We start from the raw sequence: 19,296 nt of genomic DNA, 5'->3' as shown, positions 1-19,296 counted from the left end.
CACCACTCCAGGGACTATCCAAAATGAAGAAATGGAAGAATTCCCCTCAAAAGAATCTCAAGGAAATAACAATAGCTAACAAACTGATCAAAAAGTATTTAAACAATGTAACAGAAAGTGAATATAGAATAATAGTCATAAAATTAATCGCTGAGCTTGAAAACAGTATAGAGGACAGCAGAGAATCTATTGCTACAGAGATCAAGGGATTAAGGAACAGCCAGGAGGAGCTAAAAAATGCTATAAACGAGCTGCAAAATAAAATGGAGACAACCACAGCTTGAAGAGGCAGAGGAGAGAATAGGTGAACTAGAAGATAAAATTATGGAAAAAGAAGAAGCTGAGAAAAAGAGAGATTAAAAAATCCAGGAGTATGAGGGGAAACTAGAGAACTAAGTGATGCACTAAAGAGAAATAATCTACGCATAATTGGTATTCCAGAGGAGGAAGAGAGAGGAAAAGGTGCTGAAGGTGTACTTGAAGAAATCATAGCTGAGAACTTCCCTGATCTGGGGAAGGAAAAAGGCATAGAAATCCAAGAGGCACAGAGAAGTCCCTTCAGATGTAACTTGAATCAATCTTCTGCATGACATATCATAGTGAAACTGGCAAAGTACAAGGATAAAGAGAAAATTCTGAAAGCAGCTAGGGATAAACGTGCTCTAACATATAAAGGGAGACCTATAAGACTCGTGACCCATCTCTCTAGTGAAATTTGGCAGGCCAGAAAGGAATGGCAGGAGATCTTCAATGTGATGAACAGAAAAAATATGCAGCCGAGAATCCTTTATCCAGCAAGTCTGTCATTTAGAATAGAAGGAGAGATAAAGGTCTTCCCAAGCAAACAAAAACTGAAGGAATTCGTCACCACTAAACCAGCCCTACAAGAGATCCTAAGGGGGATCCTGTGAGACAAAGTACCAGAGACATCGCTACAAGCATAAAACCTATGGACATCACAATGACTCTAAACCCATATCTTTCTATAATAACACTGAATGTAAATGGACTAAATGTGCCAACCAAAAGACATAGGGTATCAGAATGGATAAAAAAACAAGACCCATCTATTTGCTGTCTACAAGAGACTCATTTTAGACCTGAGGACACCTTCAGATTGAGAGTGAGGGGATGGAGAACTATTTATCATGCTACTGGAAGTCAAAAGAAAGCTGGAATAGCCATACTTATATCAGACAAACTAGACTTTAAATTAAAGGCTGTAACAAGAAATGAAGAAGGGCATGATATAATAATTACAGGGTCTATCCTTCAAGAAGAGCTAACAATTATAAATGTCTATGTGCCGAATACGGGAGCCCCCAAATATATAAAACAATTACTCACAAACATAAGCAACCTTATTGATAAGAATGTGGTAATTACAGGGGACTTTAACACCCCACTCACAGCAATGTATAGATCATCTAGACATACAGTCAATAAAAAAACAAGGGTCCCGAATGATACATTGGATCAGATGGACTTGACAGATATATTTAGAACTCTGCATCCCAAAGCAACAGAATATACTTTCTTCTCGAGTGCACATGGAACATTCTCCAAGATAGATCACATACTGGGTCACAAAACAGCCCTTCATAAGTATACAAGAATTGAGATCATACCATGCATACTTTCAGACCACAATGCTATGAAGCTTGAAATCAACCACAGGAAAAAGTCTGGAAAACCTCCAAAAGCATGGAGGTTAAAGAACACCCTACTAAAGAATGAATGGGTCAACCAGGCAATTAGAGAAGAAATTAAAAAATATATGGAAACAAACGAAAATGAAAATACAACAATCCAAACGCTTTGGGATGCAGTGAAGGGAATCCTGAGAGGAAAATACATTGCAATCCAGGCCTATCTCAAGAAACAAGAAAAATCCTAAATACAAAATCTAACAGCACACCTAAAGGAAGTAGAAGCAGAGCAGCAAAGACACCCCAAACCCAGCAGCAGAAGAGAAATAATAAAGATCAGAGCAGAAATAAACAGTATAGAATCTAAAAAAACTGTAGAGCCGATCAACGAAACCAAGAGTTGGTTTTTTGAAAAAATAAACAAAATTGAGAAACTTCTAGCCAGGCTTCTCAAAAAGAAAAGGGAGAAGACCCAAATAGATAAAATCATGAATGAAAATGGAATTATTACAACCAATCCCTCAGAAATACAAGCAATTATCAGGGAATACTATGAAAAATTATATGCCAACAAACTGGACAACCTGGAAGAAATGGACAAATTCCTAAACATGCACACACTTCTAAAATTCAAACAGGAGGAAACAGAAAGCTTGAACAGACCCCATAACCAGCGAAGACATTGAATCGGTTATCAAAAATCTCCCAACGAATAAGAGTCCAGGACCAGATGGCTTCCCTGGGGAATTCTACCAGACATTTAAAGCAGAGATAATACCTATCCTTCTCAAGCTATTCCAAAAAATGGAAAGGGAAGGAAAACTTCCTTCCCTCATTCTATGAGACTCATTCTATGAAGCCAGTATTACTTTGATTCCTAAGCCAGACAGAGAACCAGTAAAAAAAAGAGAACTACAGGCCAATATCCCTGATGAATATGGATGCAAAAATTCTCAATAAGATACTAGCAAATCGAAATCAACAGTTTCTAAAAAGAATTATTCACCATGATCAAGTGGGATTCATTCCTGGGATGCAGGGGTGGTTCAACATTCGCAAATCAATCAACGTGATACATCACATTAATAAAAGAAAAGATAAGAACCATATGATCCTGTCAATCGCAGAAAAAGCATTTGACAAAATTCAGCATCCTTTCCTAATAAAAACCCTCGAGAAAGTCAGGGTAGGCGGAACATACTTAAACATCATAAAAGCCATTTATGAAAAGCCCACAGCTAATATCACCCTCAATGGGGAAAAACTGAGAGCTTTCCCCCTGAGATCAGGAACACGACAGGGGCGTCCACTCTCACCGCTGTTGTTTAACATAGTGTTGGAAGTTCTAGCATCAGCAAGCAGACAACAAAAGGAAATCAAAGGCATCAAAATTGGCAAAGATGAAGTCAAGCTTTCACTTTTTGCAGATGACATGATATTATACATGGAAAATCCGATAGACTCCACCAAAAGTCTGCTAGAACTGATACATGAATTCAGCAAAGTTGCAGGATACAAAATCAATGTACAGAAATCAGTTGCATTCTTACACACTAATAATGAAGCAACAGAAAGACAAATAAAGAAACTGATCCCATTCACAATTGCACCAAGAAGCATAAAATACCTAGGAATAAATCTAACTAAAGATGTAAAAGATCTGTATGCTGAAAACTATAGAAAGCTTATGAAGGAAATTGAAGAAGATATAAAGAAATGGAAAAACATTCTGTGCTCATGGGTTGGGAGAATAAATATTGTCAAAATGTCAATACTACCCAAAGCTATCTACACATTCAATGCAATCCCAATCAAAATTGCATCAGCATTCTTCTCGAAGCTAGAACAAGCCATCCTAAAATTCATATGGAACCACAAAAGGCTCCGAATAGCCAAAGTAATTTTGAAGAAGAAGACCAAAGCAGGAGGCATCACAATCCCAGACTTTAGCCTCTACTACAAAGCTGTCATCATCAAGACAGCATGGTATTGGCACAAAAACAGACACATAGACCAATGGAATAGAATAGAAACCCCAGAACTAGACCCACAAAAGGATGGCCAACTAATCTTTGACAAAGCAGGAAAGAACATCCAATGGAAAAAAGAGTCTCTTTAACAAATGGTGCTGGGAGAACTGGACAGAAACATGCAGAAGAATGAAACTAGACCACTTTCTTACACCATTCACAAAAAGTAACTCAAAATGTATAAAGGACTTGAATGTGAGACAGGAAACCATCAAAACACTAGAGGAGAAAGCAAGAAAAGACCTCTCTGAGTTCAGCCGCAGCAATTTCTTACTTGACACATCCCCAAAGGCAAGGGAATTAAAAGCAAAAATGAACTATTGGGACCTCATGAAGATAAAAAGCTTCTGCACAGCAAAGGAAACAATCAACAAAACTAAAAGGCAACCAACGGAATGGGAAAAGATATTTGCAAATAACATATCGGACAAAGGGCTAGTATCCAAAATCTATAAAGAGCTCACCAAACTCCACACCCGAAAAACAAATAACCCAGTGAAGAAATGGGCAGAAAACATGAATAGACACTTCTCTAAAGAAGACATCTAGATGGCCAACAGGCACATGAAAAGATGCTCAACATCCCTCAGCGTCAGGGAAATACAAATCAAAACCACACTCGGATATCACCTCACGCCAGTCAGAGTGGCCAAAATGAACAAATCAGGAGACTATAGATGCTGGAGAGGATGTGGAGAAACGGGAACCCTCTTGCACTGTTGGTGGGAATGCAAACTGGTGCAGCCTCTCTGGAAAACAGTGTGGAGGTTCCTCAAAAAATTAAAAATAGACCTACCCTATGACCCAGCAGTAGCACTGCTAGGAATTTACCCAAGGGATACAGGAGTACTGATGCATAGGGGCACTTGTACCCCAATGTTTATAGCAGCACTCTCAACAATAGCCAAATTATGGTAAGAGACTAAATGTCCATCAACTGATGAATGGATAAAGAAATTGTGGTTTATATACACAATGGAGTACTACGTGGCAATGAGAAAGAATGAAATATGGCCCTTTGTAGCAATGTGGATGGAACTGGAGAGTGTGATGCTAAGTGAAATAAGCCATACAGAGAAAGACAGATACCATATGGTTTCAGTCTTATGTGGATCCTGAGAAACTTAACAGAAACCCATGGAGTAGGGGAAGGAAAAAAAGAAAAAAAAAGAGGTTAGAATGGGGGAGAGCCAAAGCATAAGAGACTCTTAAAAACTGAGAACAAACTAAGGATTGATGAGGGGTGGGAGGGAGGGGGAGGGAGGGTAGGTGATGGGCATTGAAGAGGGCATCTTTTGGGATGAGCACTGGGTGTTGTATGGAAACTAATTTGACAATAAATTTCATATAATAATAATAATAATAAAAGATATTCCTACAGAAAAACAAAAATTTCCTTACAGGGCACTGTGTACTTGAAATGCTCACCATCAACTTGTAGGTGATTGCACAATTTCTCAATTTCTTCCTCTTCAAGTGGGAATTCCATATTTTCAAGAGCATCATCTATTTTATTGACATTAACCTTTCCTCCTTAGGAAAGAAAGAGATAACAAAAGAAATTTGTATTTATGCCAAAGAGGGAAACTGCTTGGTTATACAAATCAAGAAACACAAATAGGAAGTAAAAAGCAGTGTTACCATTAAGTTCTTGGAGTGATCAAAAGAATTAGCTAAGGATTAAGAATAGAAAAATTCTCCCTGTCAACTTTCCAGAAAACACTATTATAGCAACTTGTATGATGAGTTTACCCAGAAGAGAGAGAAAAGCAGGCAAGACTGATGAGTTATAGCAAAGAGACAACCAATACACAAATTTCTTACCATTAAATAAGATTTGAAATTTGCTACAATGACAAAATAGTGTAGGTTATTTTCCCAAATGTGACTGTGTACAACCAAGAATGGCAGCTCATTAAAAAAAATAGAATAACATAATTAGCAGTCTAATCATTGAGAAATAAGAGAGATTTTAAGTAAATGCAAAAGCTTGAAGATGTTTTCTCTTTCTTGGCATGCTTCTCACTCACCTCTGTACGTCTTCACTCCATCCATCAACCTTTTTTTATACACCTTATTGTTATCTGTAAGATAAGGGTCAAATTTGGTTGACTAAGAAGTGGAAACAGAGAAAGGCAGTAGCAGTTAGTTATTTGTAGATTTTTACAAGTTATTACTAGTTATAATTCCAAAGAAGAAGGAAGCAAAGAGATGACTAAGATTCTCAAGGTAACTATTCATCTCTGCATCTGAGCTACTATTGGTAGAACTCTAACATGTTAAAACAGATTTCTTTCTTTTTTTTTCTAAAGTGTCCCTCCTTTCCCTTCTACAACTGTTTTATCACCTTTTTCCTATCTTTAGCTTTAGACTTGTTATAGATGCTGGTTCCAACATTGAAAAATGTTTATCCATAACAGCAGTACCCCAAAGAGAACATTACTCCCAAATTAATATTTAAGTGGTAAGGACAGAATATTTTATATCAGAAGTGGCTCTTTCTACATTTATTTTTCTCTTAATTTTTAAACACTGAGTATAATTGACATACAACATTTGTGAAGTTTAGGGTATACAACATATTGATTAGATATATTTATATTGTAGTATGATTGCCATTGTATCATTAGCTAATACTTCTACACATCAAAAAATTATTTCTTTTTGCAATGGGTAAAATTAAGATCTGGCTACTTAGCAACTTTAATGTTTACAATACAGTTTTGTTTTCTATAATCACGTTCTGTATACTAGATCTCTAGGATTCATTTATCTACTAGTTGTAAGTATGTATCCTTAAACAACATCTCTCCATTCTTCCATGACTCCCCCTACCACCCAGCCCCGGTAACCAGCATTCCACTGTCGAGTTTTTTTTTTTTTTTTTTAGATTTCACATATATGAGATATCATTCAGTATTTGCCTTTCTCTGCTTCACCTATCTCACGTAGCATAATGTCCTCAAGGTCTACCCATGCTGTTGCAAATGGTAGGATTTTTTCTTTTCTCATGGCTGAATAGTATTCCATTGACTATAATACACCACATCTTCTTTATTCATTCACTCATTGATAGGCACTTAGGTTGTTTCCATATTTTGGCTGCTATAAATAATGCTGCAATAAACATGGGAGTGCATAAATCTCTTTGATAACCTGTTTTTACTTTTTTCGGATATATATCCAGAAGTGGGATTGTATATTGTATTGTAGTTTTATTTTTAATTCTTTTGAGAAGCCTCCATATTTTTCTCCATAGTGGCCAAACCAGTTTACAATTCCATCAACAGTGTACAAGTGTTCCCTTTTCTCCACATCCTCACCAACACTTGTTATCTCTTGTCTTCTTGATGATAGCCATTTTTACAGGTGTGAGGTGGTATCTTATCGTGATTTTGATTTGCACTTCCTTAATGATTAGTGATGTTGAGCACCTTTTCATGTACATGTTGGCCATCCGTATGTCTTTGGAAAATGTCTATTTAAATACTCTGCCTTAAATTTTTTTAAATGTTTATTTATTTTTCATAGAGAAAGAGAGAGAGAGAGAGAGAGAGAGAGAGAGAGAGAGAGTAGGGGAGAAGCAGATAGAGAGAGAGGAAGACACAGAATCTGAAGCAGGCTCCAGGCTGTGAGCTGTCAGCACAGACCCTGACATGGGGCTCAAACCCATGAGCCACGAGATCATGACCTGAGCTGAAGTCCGACATTTAACCAACTGAGCCACCCAGGCACTCCTAAATACTGTGCCTTTAAAAACATTTGATTGTCTTTTGCTATTGAGTTGTGTGAATTCCTTATATCTTTTGAATATTACCTTTTTATCCTATACATGGTTTGAAAAATTTTTTTTTCCATTCCGTAGGTTACATTTTCATTTCATTAATTGTTTCTTTTGCAGTGCACAAGTTTTATGTAGTTCCACTTGTTAAATTTTTTTGTTGTTTGTGCTTTTGGTGTTATAGCCAAAATACCATCGCTAGGACCAATGTCAAGGACTTCCTTCCCGATGTATTCTTCCAGGAATTGTACCAAATTGGGTCTTATGTTTAAGTCTTTGATCCATTTCAAGATATTTTATGTGAGTTGTGTAAGATAGGGGTTAAGTTTTAGTCTTCTGCATGTATTTATCCAGTTTTCCCAACATCATTTGTTGAAAAGACAATCCTTTCCTCATTGCATGTTCTTGGTTCCCTTATCAAGTATTAGTTGACTGTAAATATGGGGGTTTAGTTCTGGGCTCTCTCTTCTATTCCATTTGCATATGTGTCTATTTTTATGTCAGTACCATACTGTTTTAGTTAACAAAACTTTGTAATCCGGAAGTGAGATGCCTCAGATTTTGTTCTTTCTCATGATTGCTTTGGACATTCAGGATTTTTTGTGGTTTATACAATATTTAGGATTGTATTTTCTATTTCTATGCAAAATACCATGGAATTTTTATAAGAATTGCATTGAATCTAGAGACAGCTTCAAGTAGCATGGGAATTTTAACATTAACTCAATCTATGAGCACAGGATGTCCTTCCAATTGTTTATGTCTTCTTTGATTTCTTTCAACAAAGTCTTGTAGAATTCATTCTACAAATCTTCCACTTCCACTTCTAGGTATTTTATTGTTTGTGATGCTATTGTGAATGGGATAGGTTTCATTTATACATTCATTTTACTTTTTTTTTAAAGTAAGCTCTATGCCTAATATGGGGCTTGAACTTAAGACTGTGAGATCAAGCGTCACATGCTCTACTGACTGAGCCAGCCAGGCACTCCTGGGATAAGTTTTTTTTTTTTTTTCCAGATGTTTTATTGTTCATATATAGAAATGCAACTGATTTCTGTTTATTGCTTTTATATCCTGCAGCTTAACTGAATTAATTGATTATATCCAACACTTTTTCTTAGTCGAGCCTTTGAGATTTTCAATGTCACTTGCATTTCAATATCATTTGCAATTAATGACAATTTTGCTTCTTCCTCGCTGATTTGGATGCCTTTTATTTCTTTGTCATGCCTGATTTCTTTAGCTAGTATTTCCGGGATTATGTTGAACAAAAGTGTTGAGAAGGAACACCCTTGTCTTGTTCCTAATCTTAAAGGAAAAGGTTTTGGTTTTCCACCATTGAGTATAATTGCTGTGGGTTTGTTGCATATGGCCCTTTTTATGCTGAGGTATTTTCTTCTTATACCCAATCTGTTGAGGTTTTTATCATGAAAGGATGTTGTATTTGGTCAAATGTTTTTCTGTATCTACTAAGATGATCATACAATTTTATCTTTCATTCTATTAATTAGTGTATCACATGTGTTGATATGCATATATTGAGCCATATTTGCATTCCAGGGATAAATCCTACTTGGTCATGGTGTATAATCCTTTTAATGAGTTCTTGAATTTGGCATGGTAATACATTGTTGAGAATTTTGCATCTGTGTCCATCAGGGATATTGGTATATAGTTTTCATTTTTGTAGCAGGTGATGCTGGTCTTGTAGAATGAGTTTGGAAATGTTCCTTTCTCTTCAGCCTTTTTGGCAGAGTTTGAGAAGGAGTGGAATTCTTTAACATTCTTTTTTTTTTTTTTTGAAGAGACAGCAGACTCTTGAAATTTATTTTATCTTTATAATACTGACTAGTTTTGTATTGCTTACTTGTTGTCATACATATTACTTATCCATTACTTGAGACTCCTCTATCATCTTTAACATTTTTTTTAAGAAAGAGAGCGCAAGCAGGGGACAGGGGTAGAGGGAGAGAGAAAGAGAATCTCAAGCAGGCTCCATGCTCAGCCTGGAGCCTGATGTAGGGCTCTATCTGACAACTACAAGATCATGACCTGAGCTGAAATCAAGAGTTGGCCACTTAATCAACTGAACCACCCAGGTACCCCAAGAAGGAGTGGCATGAATTCTTTAAACTTTTGGTAATATTTGCCAGTGAAGCCATCTGGTCCTGGAGTTTTCTAGGTTGGGAAGTTTTTCATTACTGAATCAATCTCCTTACTCATTATTAGTCTGTTCAATTTTCTATTTCTTCTTAATTCAGTCTTCATAGGTTGTATGTTTTTGGAAATTATATATTCCTGTTATCTATAGTGTCAGTTGTAATTTCTCCTCTTTCATTTCTGATTTTATTTGAGTCTTCTACTTTTTTGAACCTCATTAAGAGTTGTCAATTTTGTTTGTTAAAAAATCAGCTCTTAGTTTTACTTATCTTTTTTATTGCTTTTTTTCATCTCTATTTCATTTATTTCCACTCTGATCTTTCTTATTTCTTCCCTCCACTAATTTGAGCTTAACTGTTCTTCTTTTTTTTTTTCTAGTTCCTTTAGGTATAAAGTTAGGTTGCTTATATGTGATCTTTCTTATTTCCTGAAATATTCATTTATCACTCTAAACTTCTCTAACAGAACTACTTTTAAAGAATCCCATAGGTTTTGTATGTTGTATTTCCATTTTCATTTGTTTCAAGGTATTCTTTGATTTCCCTTTGATTTCGTCAACCCATTGACTTGCCAAGAGTGTGTTGTTTAGTTTCCACACATTTGTAGATTTTCCAGGTTTCCTCAAGTTGTTGATTTCTAGTTGTTCATTGTCTTTGGATAATGTACTTCTTTCTTTTTAAAAAAAATTTTTTTTTAACGTTTATTTATTTTTGAGACAGAGAGAAACAGAGCATGAACGGGGGATGGTCAGAGAGAGGGAGACACAGAATCCGAAACAGGCTCCAGGCTCCGAGCTGTCAGCACAGAGCCCGACGTGGGGCTTGAACTCACGGACCTCGAGATCTTGACCTGAGCCGAAGTTGGCTGCTCAACCGACTGAGCCACCCAGGCGCCCCAGATAATGTACTTATTTCACTGTTGAAAGCAGGACATTCAAGTCCCCTGCTATTATTGTACTGCTATCTATTTCCCCTCTCAGATCTGTTAGCATTTGCTTAATATATTTGGATGCTGTGATGGTGAGTTTGTGTATATTTATGATTGCTGTATCTTCTTGATGATTTTACCCCTTTATTATTATGTAATGACTTTCTTTGTCTCTTGTTACCATTTTTGATTTAAAATCTAGTTTGTCTGATATGATCATAGCTGTCCCTGTTTCTTTTGGTTTCCACTCACATTAAATGCCTTTTTCGATCTCTTTACTTTGAGCCTATGTGTGTCCTTAAAGCTGAAGTGAGTCTCTTGTAGGTAGCATATAGTTGGATCTTGTTTTTATCCATCCAATCACTTTTGACTGGTGAATTCAATCCATTCACATTTAGAGTGGTTATTGGTATGTCAGAACTTACTAATGCCATCTTATTAATCGCTTTCTGGCTGTTTGTGTTCCATTGTTTCTTTTCCCTTCTGTTTCTGCCTACCTTTATGAATTGGTAAGGTTTGGTGGTGGTATCCTCTGACTCCCCTCTTTGTATCTTTTGTAAATTTTATCCAGGTTTTTGCTTTGTTGTGACACCATAGGGTTTACATAAAATATCTTATAGATAAAACAGTCCACTTTAGGCTTATGGCAACTTACTTCAATCACCTACAAAGGCTTCATCCTTATATTTCTCAGTTTCACATCACTGATGCTACAAGTGACCTATTTTTAATATGTGTATTTGTTAATAATTTATAGTAGTTATAGTTATTTTTACTAGTCTTCTTTTAACCTTTATGCTATAGTTGACTGATTAACACACCATTCTATTATAGAATTGGAGGTTTTTAAAAAAGTCTAACTGCATATTTTTCACCTTTGCCAGTATGTTGTGTACATTTGTATGTTTTCAGGTGACTGGATAGTGTCTTTTCATTTCAGCTTAAATAACTCCATTCAGTATTTCTTGGCCAGACAGGTCTATTAGTGGTGAACTCCCTCAGCTTTTGTTTGTCTGGGAAAGCCTTTATTCCTCCTTCATACGTAAAGGATAACTTTGCTGAATAAAGTATTCTTGGCTGGCAAGTTTTCTCTTTCAGCACTTTGAATCTGTGATTAAACTCTGGAGTTTCTGCTGAGAAATCTGTAGATAGCATATAGTGGGAGTTCCTTTCTGGGTTACATTTGTTTTTTACTGCTCTTTTCAGGACTTTTTATCAATGATTTTTAAAATTGAGATATAATTGACATATAACATCATATTAGTTTCAGGTTTACAACATAATAATTTGATATTTGTATAGATTATGAAGTGATTATCACAAAAAAGCTAGTTAATACTATTGATTTTTGACTGTTTCAATATAATGTGTCTTAGATAAAGTCTTTTTGCATTGAGATAATAGGATGATCTATTATTAGCTTGATGGACTTGGATGTCCAAATTGTTCCCCAGATTTGGGGGGTTCTCAACTATTATTTCTCTGTTCTCTGCCTCCTTTTCCCTTTTTTCCTTCTGGGAACTGATTATTCTAATATTTGTCTTTTGATGGAATTCTGTAGCTCGCGTAGGCTTTCTTTGCTCTTTTAAAATCTTTGTTTTTCCCTCTTGCACTCTTGGTGGGAATGAAAACTGGTGCAGCCACTCTGGAGAATAGTATGGAGGTTCCTCAAAAAGTTACAACTAGAACTACCCTGTGATCCAGCAATTGCACTACTAGATATTTACCCAAAGGATACAAAAATACAGTTTCAAGGGGCACCTGGGTGGTTCAGTTGGTTAAACGTCTGACTTTGATCTCACAGTTCATGAGTTTGAACCTGCATCAGATTCTCTGCTGTCAGCACAGAGCCTGCTTCATATCCTCTGTCTCCCTCTCTCTCTGCCCCTCCCCTGTTCTCTCTCTCAAAAATAACCAAACATTTAAAAAATACAAATTTGAAGGGATACATGCACCTTGATGTTTATAGCAGCATTATCAACAACAGCAAAACTATGGAAATAGACCAAGTGTCCATCAATTGATGAATGGATAAAGAAGATGTATATGTACAATGGAATGTTACTCAGCCATCAAAAAGAATGAAATCTTGCCATTTGCAATGACATAGATGGAGCTAGAGTGTATTGTGCTAAGTGAAAGAAGTCAGAGAAAGATAAATACCATATGATTTTCAATCATATGTAGAATTTAAGAAATGAAACAGATGAACATATGGGAGGCGGAGAAAAAGAGAGAGGGAAACAAGCCATAAGAAACTTTTTTAAAATTTAATTTATCTTTTAAAATTTACATTCAAGTTAGTTACCATACAGTGCGACAATGATTTCAGGAGTAGATTCCTTAGTGCCCGTACCCATTTGGCCCAACCCCCTCCCAGAACCCCTTCAGTAACCCTCTGTTCTCCATATTTAAGAGTCTCTTATGTTTTGTCCCCCTTCCTGTTTTTATATTATTTTTGCTTCCCTTCCCTTATGTTCATCTGTTTTGTACCTTAAAGTCCTCATACGAGTGAAGTCATATGATATTTGTTTTTCTCTAATTTCACTTAGCATAATACCCTCTAGTTCCTTCCATGTAGTTGCAAATGGCAAGATTTCATTCTTTTTGATTGCCGAGTAATACTCCATTGTATATATATATATACTATATCTTCTTTATCCATTCATCCATCGATGGACATTTCGGCTCTTTCCATACTCTATTGTTGATAGTGCTGCTATAAACATTGGAGTGCATGTGCCCCATTGAAACAACATACGTGTATTCCCTTGGGTAAATACCTAGTAGTGCAATTGCTGGGTCGTGGGGTAGTTCTACTTTTAATTTTTTGAGGAACCTCCATACTGTTTTCCAGAGTGGCTGCACCAGTTTGCATTCCCACCAGCAGCGCAAAAGAGATCCTCTTTCTCCACATCCTTGCCAACATCTGTTGTTGCCTGAGTCGTTAATGTTAGCCATTCTAATAGGTGTAAGGTGGTATCTCATGGTGGTTTTGATTTGTATTTTCCTGATGATGAGTGATGCTGAGCATTTTTTCATGTGTCTGTTAGCTATCTGGATGTCTTCTTTGGGGAAGTGTCTATTTATGTCTTTTGCCCATTTATTTCTTCACTGGGTTATTTGTTTTTTGGGGTGTTGAGTTTGATAAGTTCTTTATAGATTTTGGATACTAACACTTTATCTGATATGTCATTTGCAAATATCTTCTCCCATTCTGTTGGCTGCCTTTTAGTTTTGCTGATTGTTTCCTTCACTGTGCAGAAGCTTTTTATTCTGATGAGGTCCCAATAGTTCATTTTTGCTTTTGTTTCCCTTGTCTCCAGAAACGTGTTGAGTAAGAAGTTGCTGCGGCCAAGATCAAAGAGGTTTTTGCCTGCTTTCTCCTCAAGGATTTTGACGGCTTCCTGTTTACATTAAGGTCTTCCATCCATTTTGAGTTTATTTTTGTGTATGGTGTAAGAAAGTGGTCCAGGTTCATTCTTCTGCATGTCGCTGTCCAGTTTCCCCAGCACCACTTGCTGAAGACTGTCTTTATTCCATTGGATATTCTTTCCTGCTTTGTCAAAGATTAGTTGGCCATACGTTTGTGGATCCATTTCTGGGTTTCCTATTCTGTTCCATTGATATGAGTCTGTTTTTGTGCCAGTACCATACTGTCTTAATGACTGCAGTTTTGTAATACAGCTTGAAGTCCGGGATTATGATGCCTCCTGCTTTGGTTTTCTTTTTCAAGATTGCTTTGGCTATTCGGGGTCTTTTGTAGTTCCATACAAATTTTAGGATTGTTTGTTCTAGCTCTGTGAAGAATGCTGGTGTTATTTTGATAGGTATTGCACTGAACATGTAGATTGCTCTGGGTAGTATTGACATGTTAACAATATTTGTTCTTCGTATCCAGGAACATGGAATATTTTTCCATTTTTTGGTGTCTTCTTCAACTTCTTTCATAAGCTTTCTATAGTTTTCAGTGTATAGATTTTTTACCTCTTTGGTTAGATTTACTCCTATGTATTTTATGGTTTTTGTGCAATTGTAAATGAGATCGATTCCTTGATTTCTCTTTCTGTTGTTTCATTATTGGTGTATAGGAATGAAACCGATTTCTGTGCATTGATTTTATATTCTACAACTTTGCTGAATTCATGGATCAGTTCTAGCAGGTTTTTTTGGAATCTTTTGGGTTTTCCATAGAGTATCATGTCATCTGCAAAGGGTGAAAGTTTGACTTCCTCCTGGCCTATTTGGATGCCTTTTATTTCTTTGCGTTGTCTGATTGCTGAGGTTAAGACTTCCAATACTATGTTGAATAACAGTGGTGAGAGTGGACATCCCTGTCATGCTCCTGACCTTAGGGAGAAAGCTCTTAGTTTTTCCCCATTGAGCATGATATTAGTGTTGGGTCTTTCATATATGACTGTTATGATCTCAAGGTATGGTAAGAAATGCTTAAATAGAGAACAAACTGAGGGTTGACACAGGGAGGTAGGTGGGTGATGGGCTAGATGGAGGATGGGTATTAAGGGGGGCACTCGTTATGATGAGCACTTGGTGTTATATGTAAGTGATGAATGACTAAATTCTACTTCTGAATCCAATATTGCACTCTATGTTAACTAACTAGAATTTAAATTTTAAAAAAGGAAAAAATATTTATTGCTTTTATTCTATGTTATTTCAAAACTTCTATCCTCTGAGTAATTTATTCTTTCTTCCATTTTGTATGCCCTGCTACTGATGCTCTCTATTGCATTTTTCATTTCATTCACTAAATTCTTCAGCTCCAGAATTACTGCTTGGTTCTTTTTCATAATTTCAATTTCTTTGGGAAAGAACTCAATTTGTTCTTACATTTATTCCTGATTTCACTGAATTTTCTTTGAGTTTTCTTGTAGCTCATTGAGTTTCTTCAAAACAATTATCTTGAATTCTTTATCCACTAGATGTCAATATGCATACCTTTGAGCTCAGTCTCTGAAGAATAATAATTTTCTTTTTATGATGTCATATTTCCTTGATTTTAAATTTTTCCTGTGGTCATGTGTTGCTACTTTGGCATTCGAAGGAACAGACACCTCCTTAGCTTTTTGCCTGTTGTCTTCAGATGGGGCGTTATATTCTATGGCGTTGTTATTATGAGTTTTTCCTTTGTCTTTGTGAAGGTATGCTTCCTCCACTCTTCTTGTTCACTTTGTGGCCAAATTTAATTTTAATTTTTTTCAACATATTTTTTAAAATTTGAGTATAGTCAATACATGTTACATTAATTTCAGGTACACAACATAGTAATTCAACAACTCTCTCTGTTATGCTATGTTCACTACAAGCGTAGATACCACCTGTCACTATGCAGCACTATGACAATACCATTGACTATATTCCCTATGCTGTACCTTTTACTCCCATGATGTATACATTCTGTAACTGGACACTTGTAACTCCTACTTCCATTTTGCCCAACTTCCACTCCCCCTGCGCCACAGCAACCATCAGTTTGTCTCTATTTATAGGTCGGATTCTGCTTTTTGTTTGTATAATCTTTATTTCTTTTTAGATTCACATATGGATGAAATCATATGGTATTTATCTTTCTCTAACTTATTTCACTTAGCATAATACTCTCTAGGTCCATCCATGTTGTTGCAAGTGGAAAGATCTCATCCTTTTTTATGGCTGAGTAATATTCCATTGCACATATACACCACATCTTCTTTATCCATTCATCTATCATTGGACACTTGAGCTGCTTCCCTATCTTGGCAGTTGTAAACAATGCTGCAATAAACACAGAGGTGCACACATCTTTTCAAATTGGTGTTTTTGTTTTCTTTGGGTAAATACCCAGTAGTGGAATTATTGCATCATATGGTATTTCTATTTTTAATTTTTTGAGGAACCTCCATACTGTTTTCCACAATGGCTGCACCAATCTACATCCCCACCAACAGTGAATGAGCATTCCTTTTTCTCCACATTCTCACCACTACCAGTTATTTCATGTCTTTTTGACTCTAGCCATTCTGATGGGTGTAAGGCGAGATCTCAGGGAAATGCAAATCAGGACCACAAAGAGATGTTACCTTATACTTGTCAGAATGACTTTGTGGCCAAATTTTAAGCTTTTATATATATTTTTAATGGTCTTTAGAATTCACCAGGTTGGCTATTGAAAACTTTTGTTTTCCACCAGGTGGCGCTCTAGCTCAAGTTTATGGTTTCTCACTTGCCACTCCTGGCGGTTTTCTGAGCATGCTTACTACTGGAGCTCGCTCTAGAGGACGCAGTTGTCACTCCTGCTCAAGGAGCTAGCAGCAGAATAAGGGGAGGTGTGGGCTTAGCACTTAGGCATTGGGAATCTTGAGAACCATAGGGAGATCCCCAGGTGTATTCCCAGAGACTCATGGGTCGACTTCCTGCTGAGCACAATCTCAACACTGCCAGTTGAAATTCATCTCTGCCTCTAAGAGTTCCCGCCTTAGTCCCCTGGGTGCTGGTGGAGAGAAATGGGTTTTCCCAGCTGGTCCTGCTCTGCTGGGGAAGCCAGGCACTCAGACACTCACTCACTGCTTTCCTTTCCCCTAGGGGAGAGGTCACTGTGGCCTACACATCACTCCTGTGCATTATTTGCTTCGGGGAGAGTGGCGCCAGGGAAGTTTCTCTTACTGCCTCCGCTGTGACCAAATTCGTATTTTTCTTTCTTTCTTTTTCTCTGATGGTGTGTTGGGAGTCTCCCTCCAGCAAGGCTAGACTTCTGCAGATTCTCTCTCATGCCTGGGTCAGCACTCATCCGATTTTTGCCTGACAGCACTGAGAGAGATGTACAGAATTTTGCCGGAATTTTGTGTTGTACGCAATTTGTACGCAATTCTGTGTTGGCTCTGCAGCCCCGTATGGAGGCTGGCTGTCTCTTGCGGGCTGCACAGGTGGGTGAGGCTCCTCCTGGGTCCCTTGGAGTAAGGTGCTAGTTCCCGAAACACTCCCAAAGGCACTCTTGTTTGTGTGTGAATGTCCAATTCATTGTTTTTGTTTTTAAAGTTTTATTTAAGTTATCTCTACACCCAATGTGGGGCTCCAACTCAGGACCAGAGATCAAGAGTTTTTTGCTCTTCCAATTGAGTCAGACAGGCGCCCTCTAATTCATTGAGTAAGAAGGGTGGTTAAAAGGACAAAGAGCTTCCATGCCATGTTGCTGATGTCACCCCTTTTAAAATTTTTAATAGGACTTTAAAGAGTTATACTTCGAGAATTTTATACAAAAACTCTTAAGCCCAATATTCTCTGAAATCCACAGCAATGCCTGAAATGCTTACCATCCAATGGCAGTATGTTCAGTAGATCCTGGCTTTCTTTATTTGTTAACTCAATACCTACATTTTTCAGATAAAGTTGTGTGGCACTGGCATTAATTTTATCACCTTTAAAAAGATGGGAGATAAGGTTTGTGAACATTTTCATGCATAACAATTCTAATTTAAGAAAATTATAATAACATAGCAGCATCTCAACTTGCTAGAGATATAACTTCAGAACAAGGATACAGGGAGGCTTGTCTAACTGCATCACAAGAAGGGGTTAAAAGATAACATGTCTCCTTTAAGCCTTGTCAAAAGAATGCTTTTTTTTTAAATTTTTTTTTAACGTTTATTTATTTTTGAGACAGAGAGAGACACAGCATGAACAGGGGAGGGGCAGAGAGAGAGGGAGACACAGAATCGGAAGCAGGCTCCAGGCTCCGAGCCATCAGCCCAGAGCCCGACGTGGGGCTCGAACTCACGGACCGCGAGATCGTGACCTGGCTGAAGTCGGACGCTTAACCGACTGAGCCACCCAGGCGCCCCAAGAATGCTTTTATTAATGCTCTAAAAAAGGGGGGAAAGCCAACCAGCCTATAATAAAATAGACTTCTTAAAAAATGATACTTCTAAAACCATAGGTAATAAGAAGTCCATCTATATTCTTAAAGACAAACACGCCATCAGTATATCGGTGAAATAAGGCTTGTGTATAGTTTGGAATACTGGGATATACGATTAAAATATGGTATGTACATACAACAAAGGATCCTGATTTTACATTTTTTCCTCATTACTTCTCACTCACCAGAAAATAAATTTGCTGTCCTCATAAAGGAGTTCAGTGAAATCCTTCCACTATCTGGAATACAAATCATAAATTGTACACAAACAAAACATGTATTGCTGTTGGGAATAGGACGCCTTTCTTCCATGAAATTTTCTAACTTCTCATTCCTTACATAGAGGGAATTTGTTGGTTTTTCATTTTCTTAAACCATCCAACAACCTTCTAGAATTCTAAAGAGGGTGTTTTAACATGCTAAATCAGATCTTTAATTCTTTTCCACTTGACCCTTTTCACTTAAAAGATATCTCTCTGGTGCCATATTACTGGTCTAAAGTCAGATATCACTGAGCTTCTATTTCAACCCAACCCGACATTCTTATTTGTGAAATCAGAATATGATCACCTCTGGTTTGTACACTACTTGTCAGACAATTCCAAACCTTTTTTTTTTTTTTTACCTCCTCATATGGTTTTGTCAATCTCTGACCTTTTTCCAGCATCTATTTCAATAACTTCTATTGTTTTCCTCTGAAGTACTGTTTTGCTTTTCCTAGCTAAATTGTAATCTACCAGCGCCCTATTGATCCTCACATGATATTAACAATAATAATCAGAAGTCCTATTTCTCATCCTCGAATGTTATAACTCTACAAGTGCTTTTAAC

At 37.0% G+C, this 19,296-nt stretch overlaps 1 protein-coding gene across 49 annotated transcripts in view; it reads right to left on the bottom strand.

Moving 5' to 3' along the window:
- The window catches only part of EFCAB3 (EF-hand calcium binding domain 3), a 460,207-nt gene that overhangs the window by 115,208 nt on the left and 325,703 nt on the right, over nt 1-19,296 (bottom strand). For all 49 annotated transcript variants that reach the window (XM_045044749.1, XM_045044748.1, XM_045044746.1 and 46 more), the window contains 4 exons: nt 18,651-18,704; nt 17,861-17,965; nt 5,710-5,763; nt 5,108-5,212 (listed from right to left, as the gene is read on the bottom strand). In XM_045044749.1, the coding sequence (XP_044900684.1) occupies nt 5,108-5,212; nt 5,710-5,763; nt 17,861-17,965; nt 18,651-18,704 (318 nt within the window). The remainder of the gene's footprint in view (nt 1-5,107; nt 5,213-5,709; nt 5,764-17,860; nt 17,966-18,650; nt 18,705-19,296) is intronic.

This window comes from Felis catus, chromosome E1, assembly GCF_018350175.1.
Source record: "Felis catus isolate Fca126 chromosome E1, F.catus_Fca126_mat1.0, whole genome shotgun sequence".
NCBI lineage: Eukaryota > Metazoa > Chordata > Mammalia > Carnivora > Felidae > Felis > Felis catus.
Note: the sequence above shows the minus strand (reverse complement) of the source record. Positions and strands in the feature narration are given on the sequence as shown.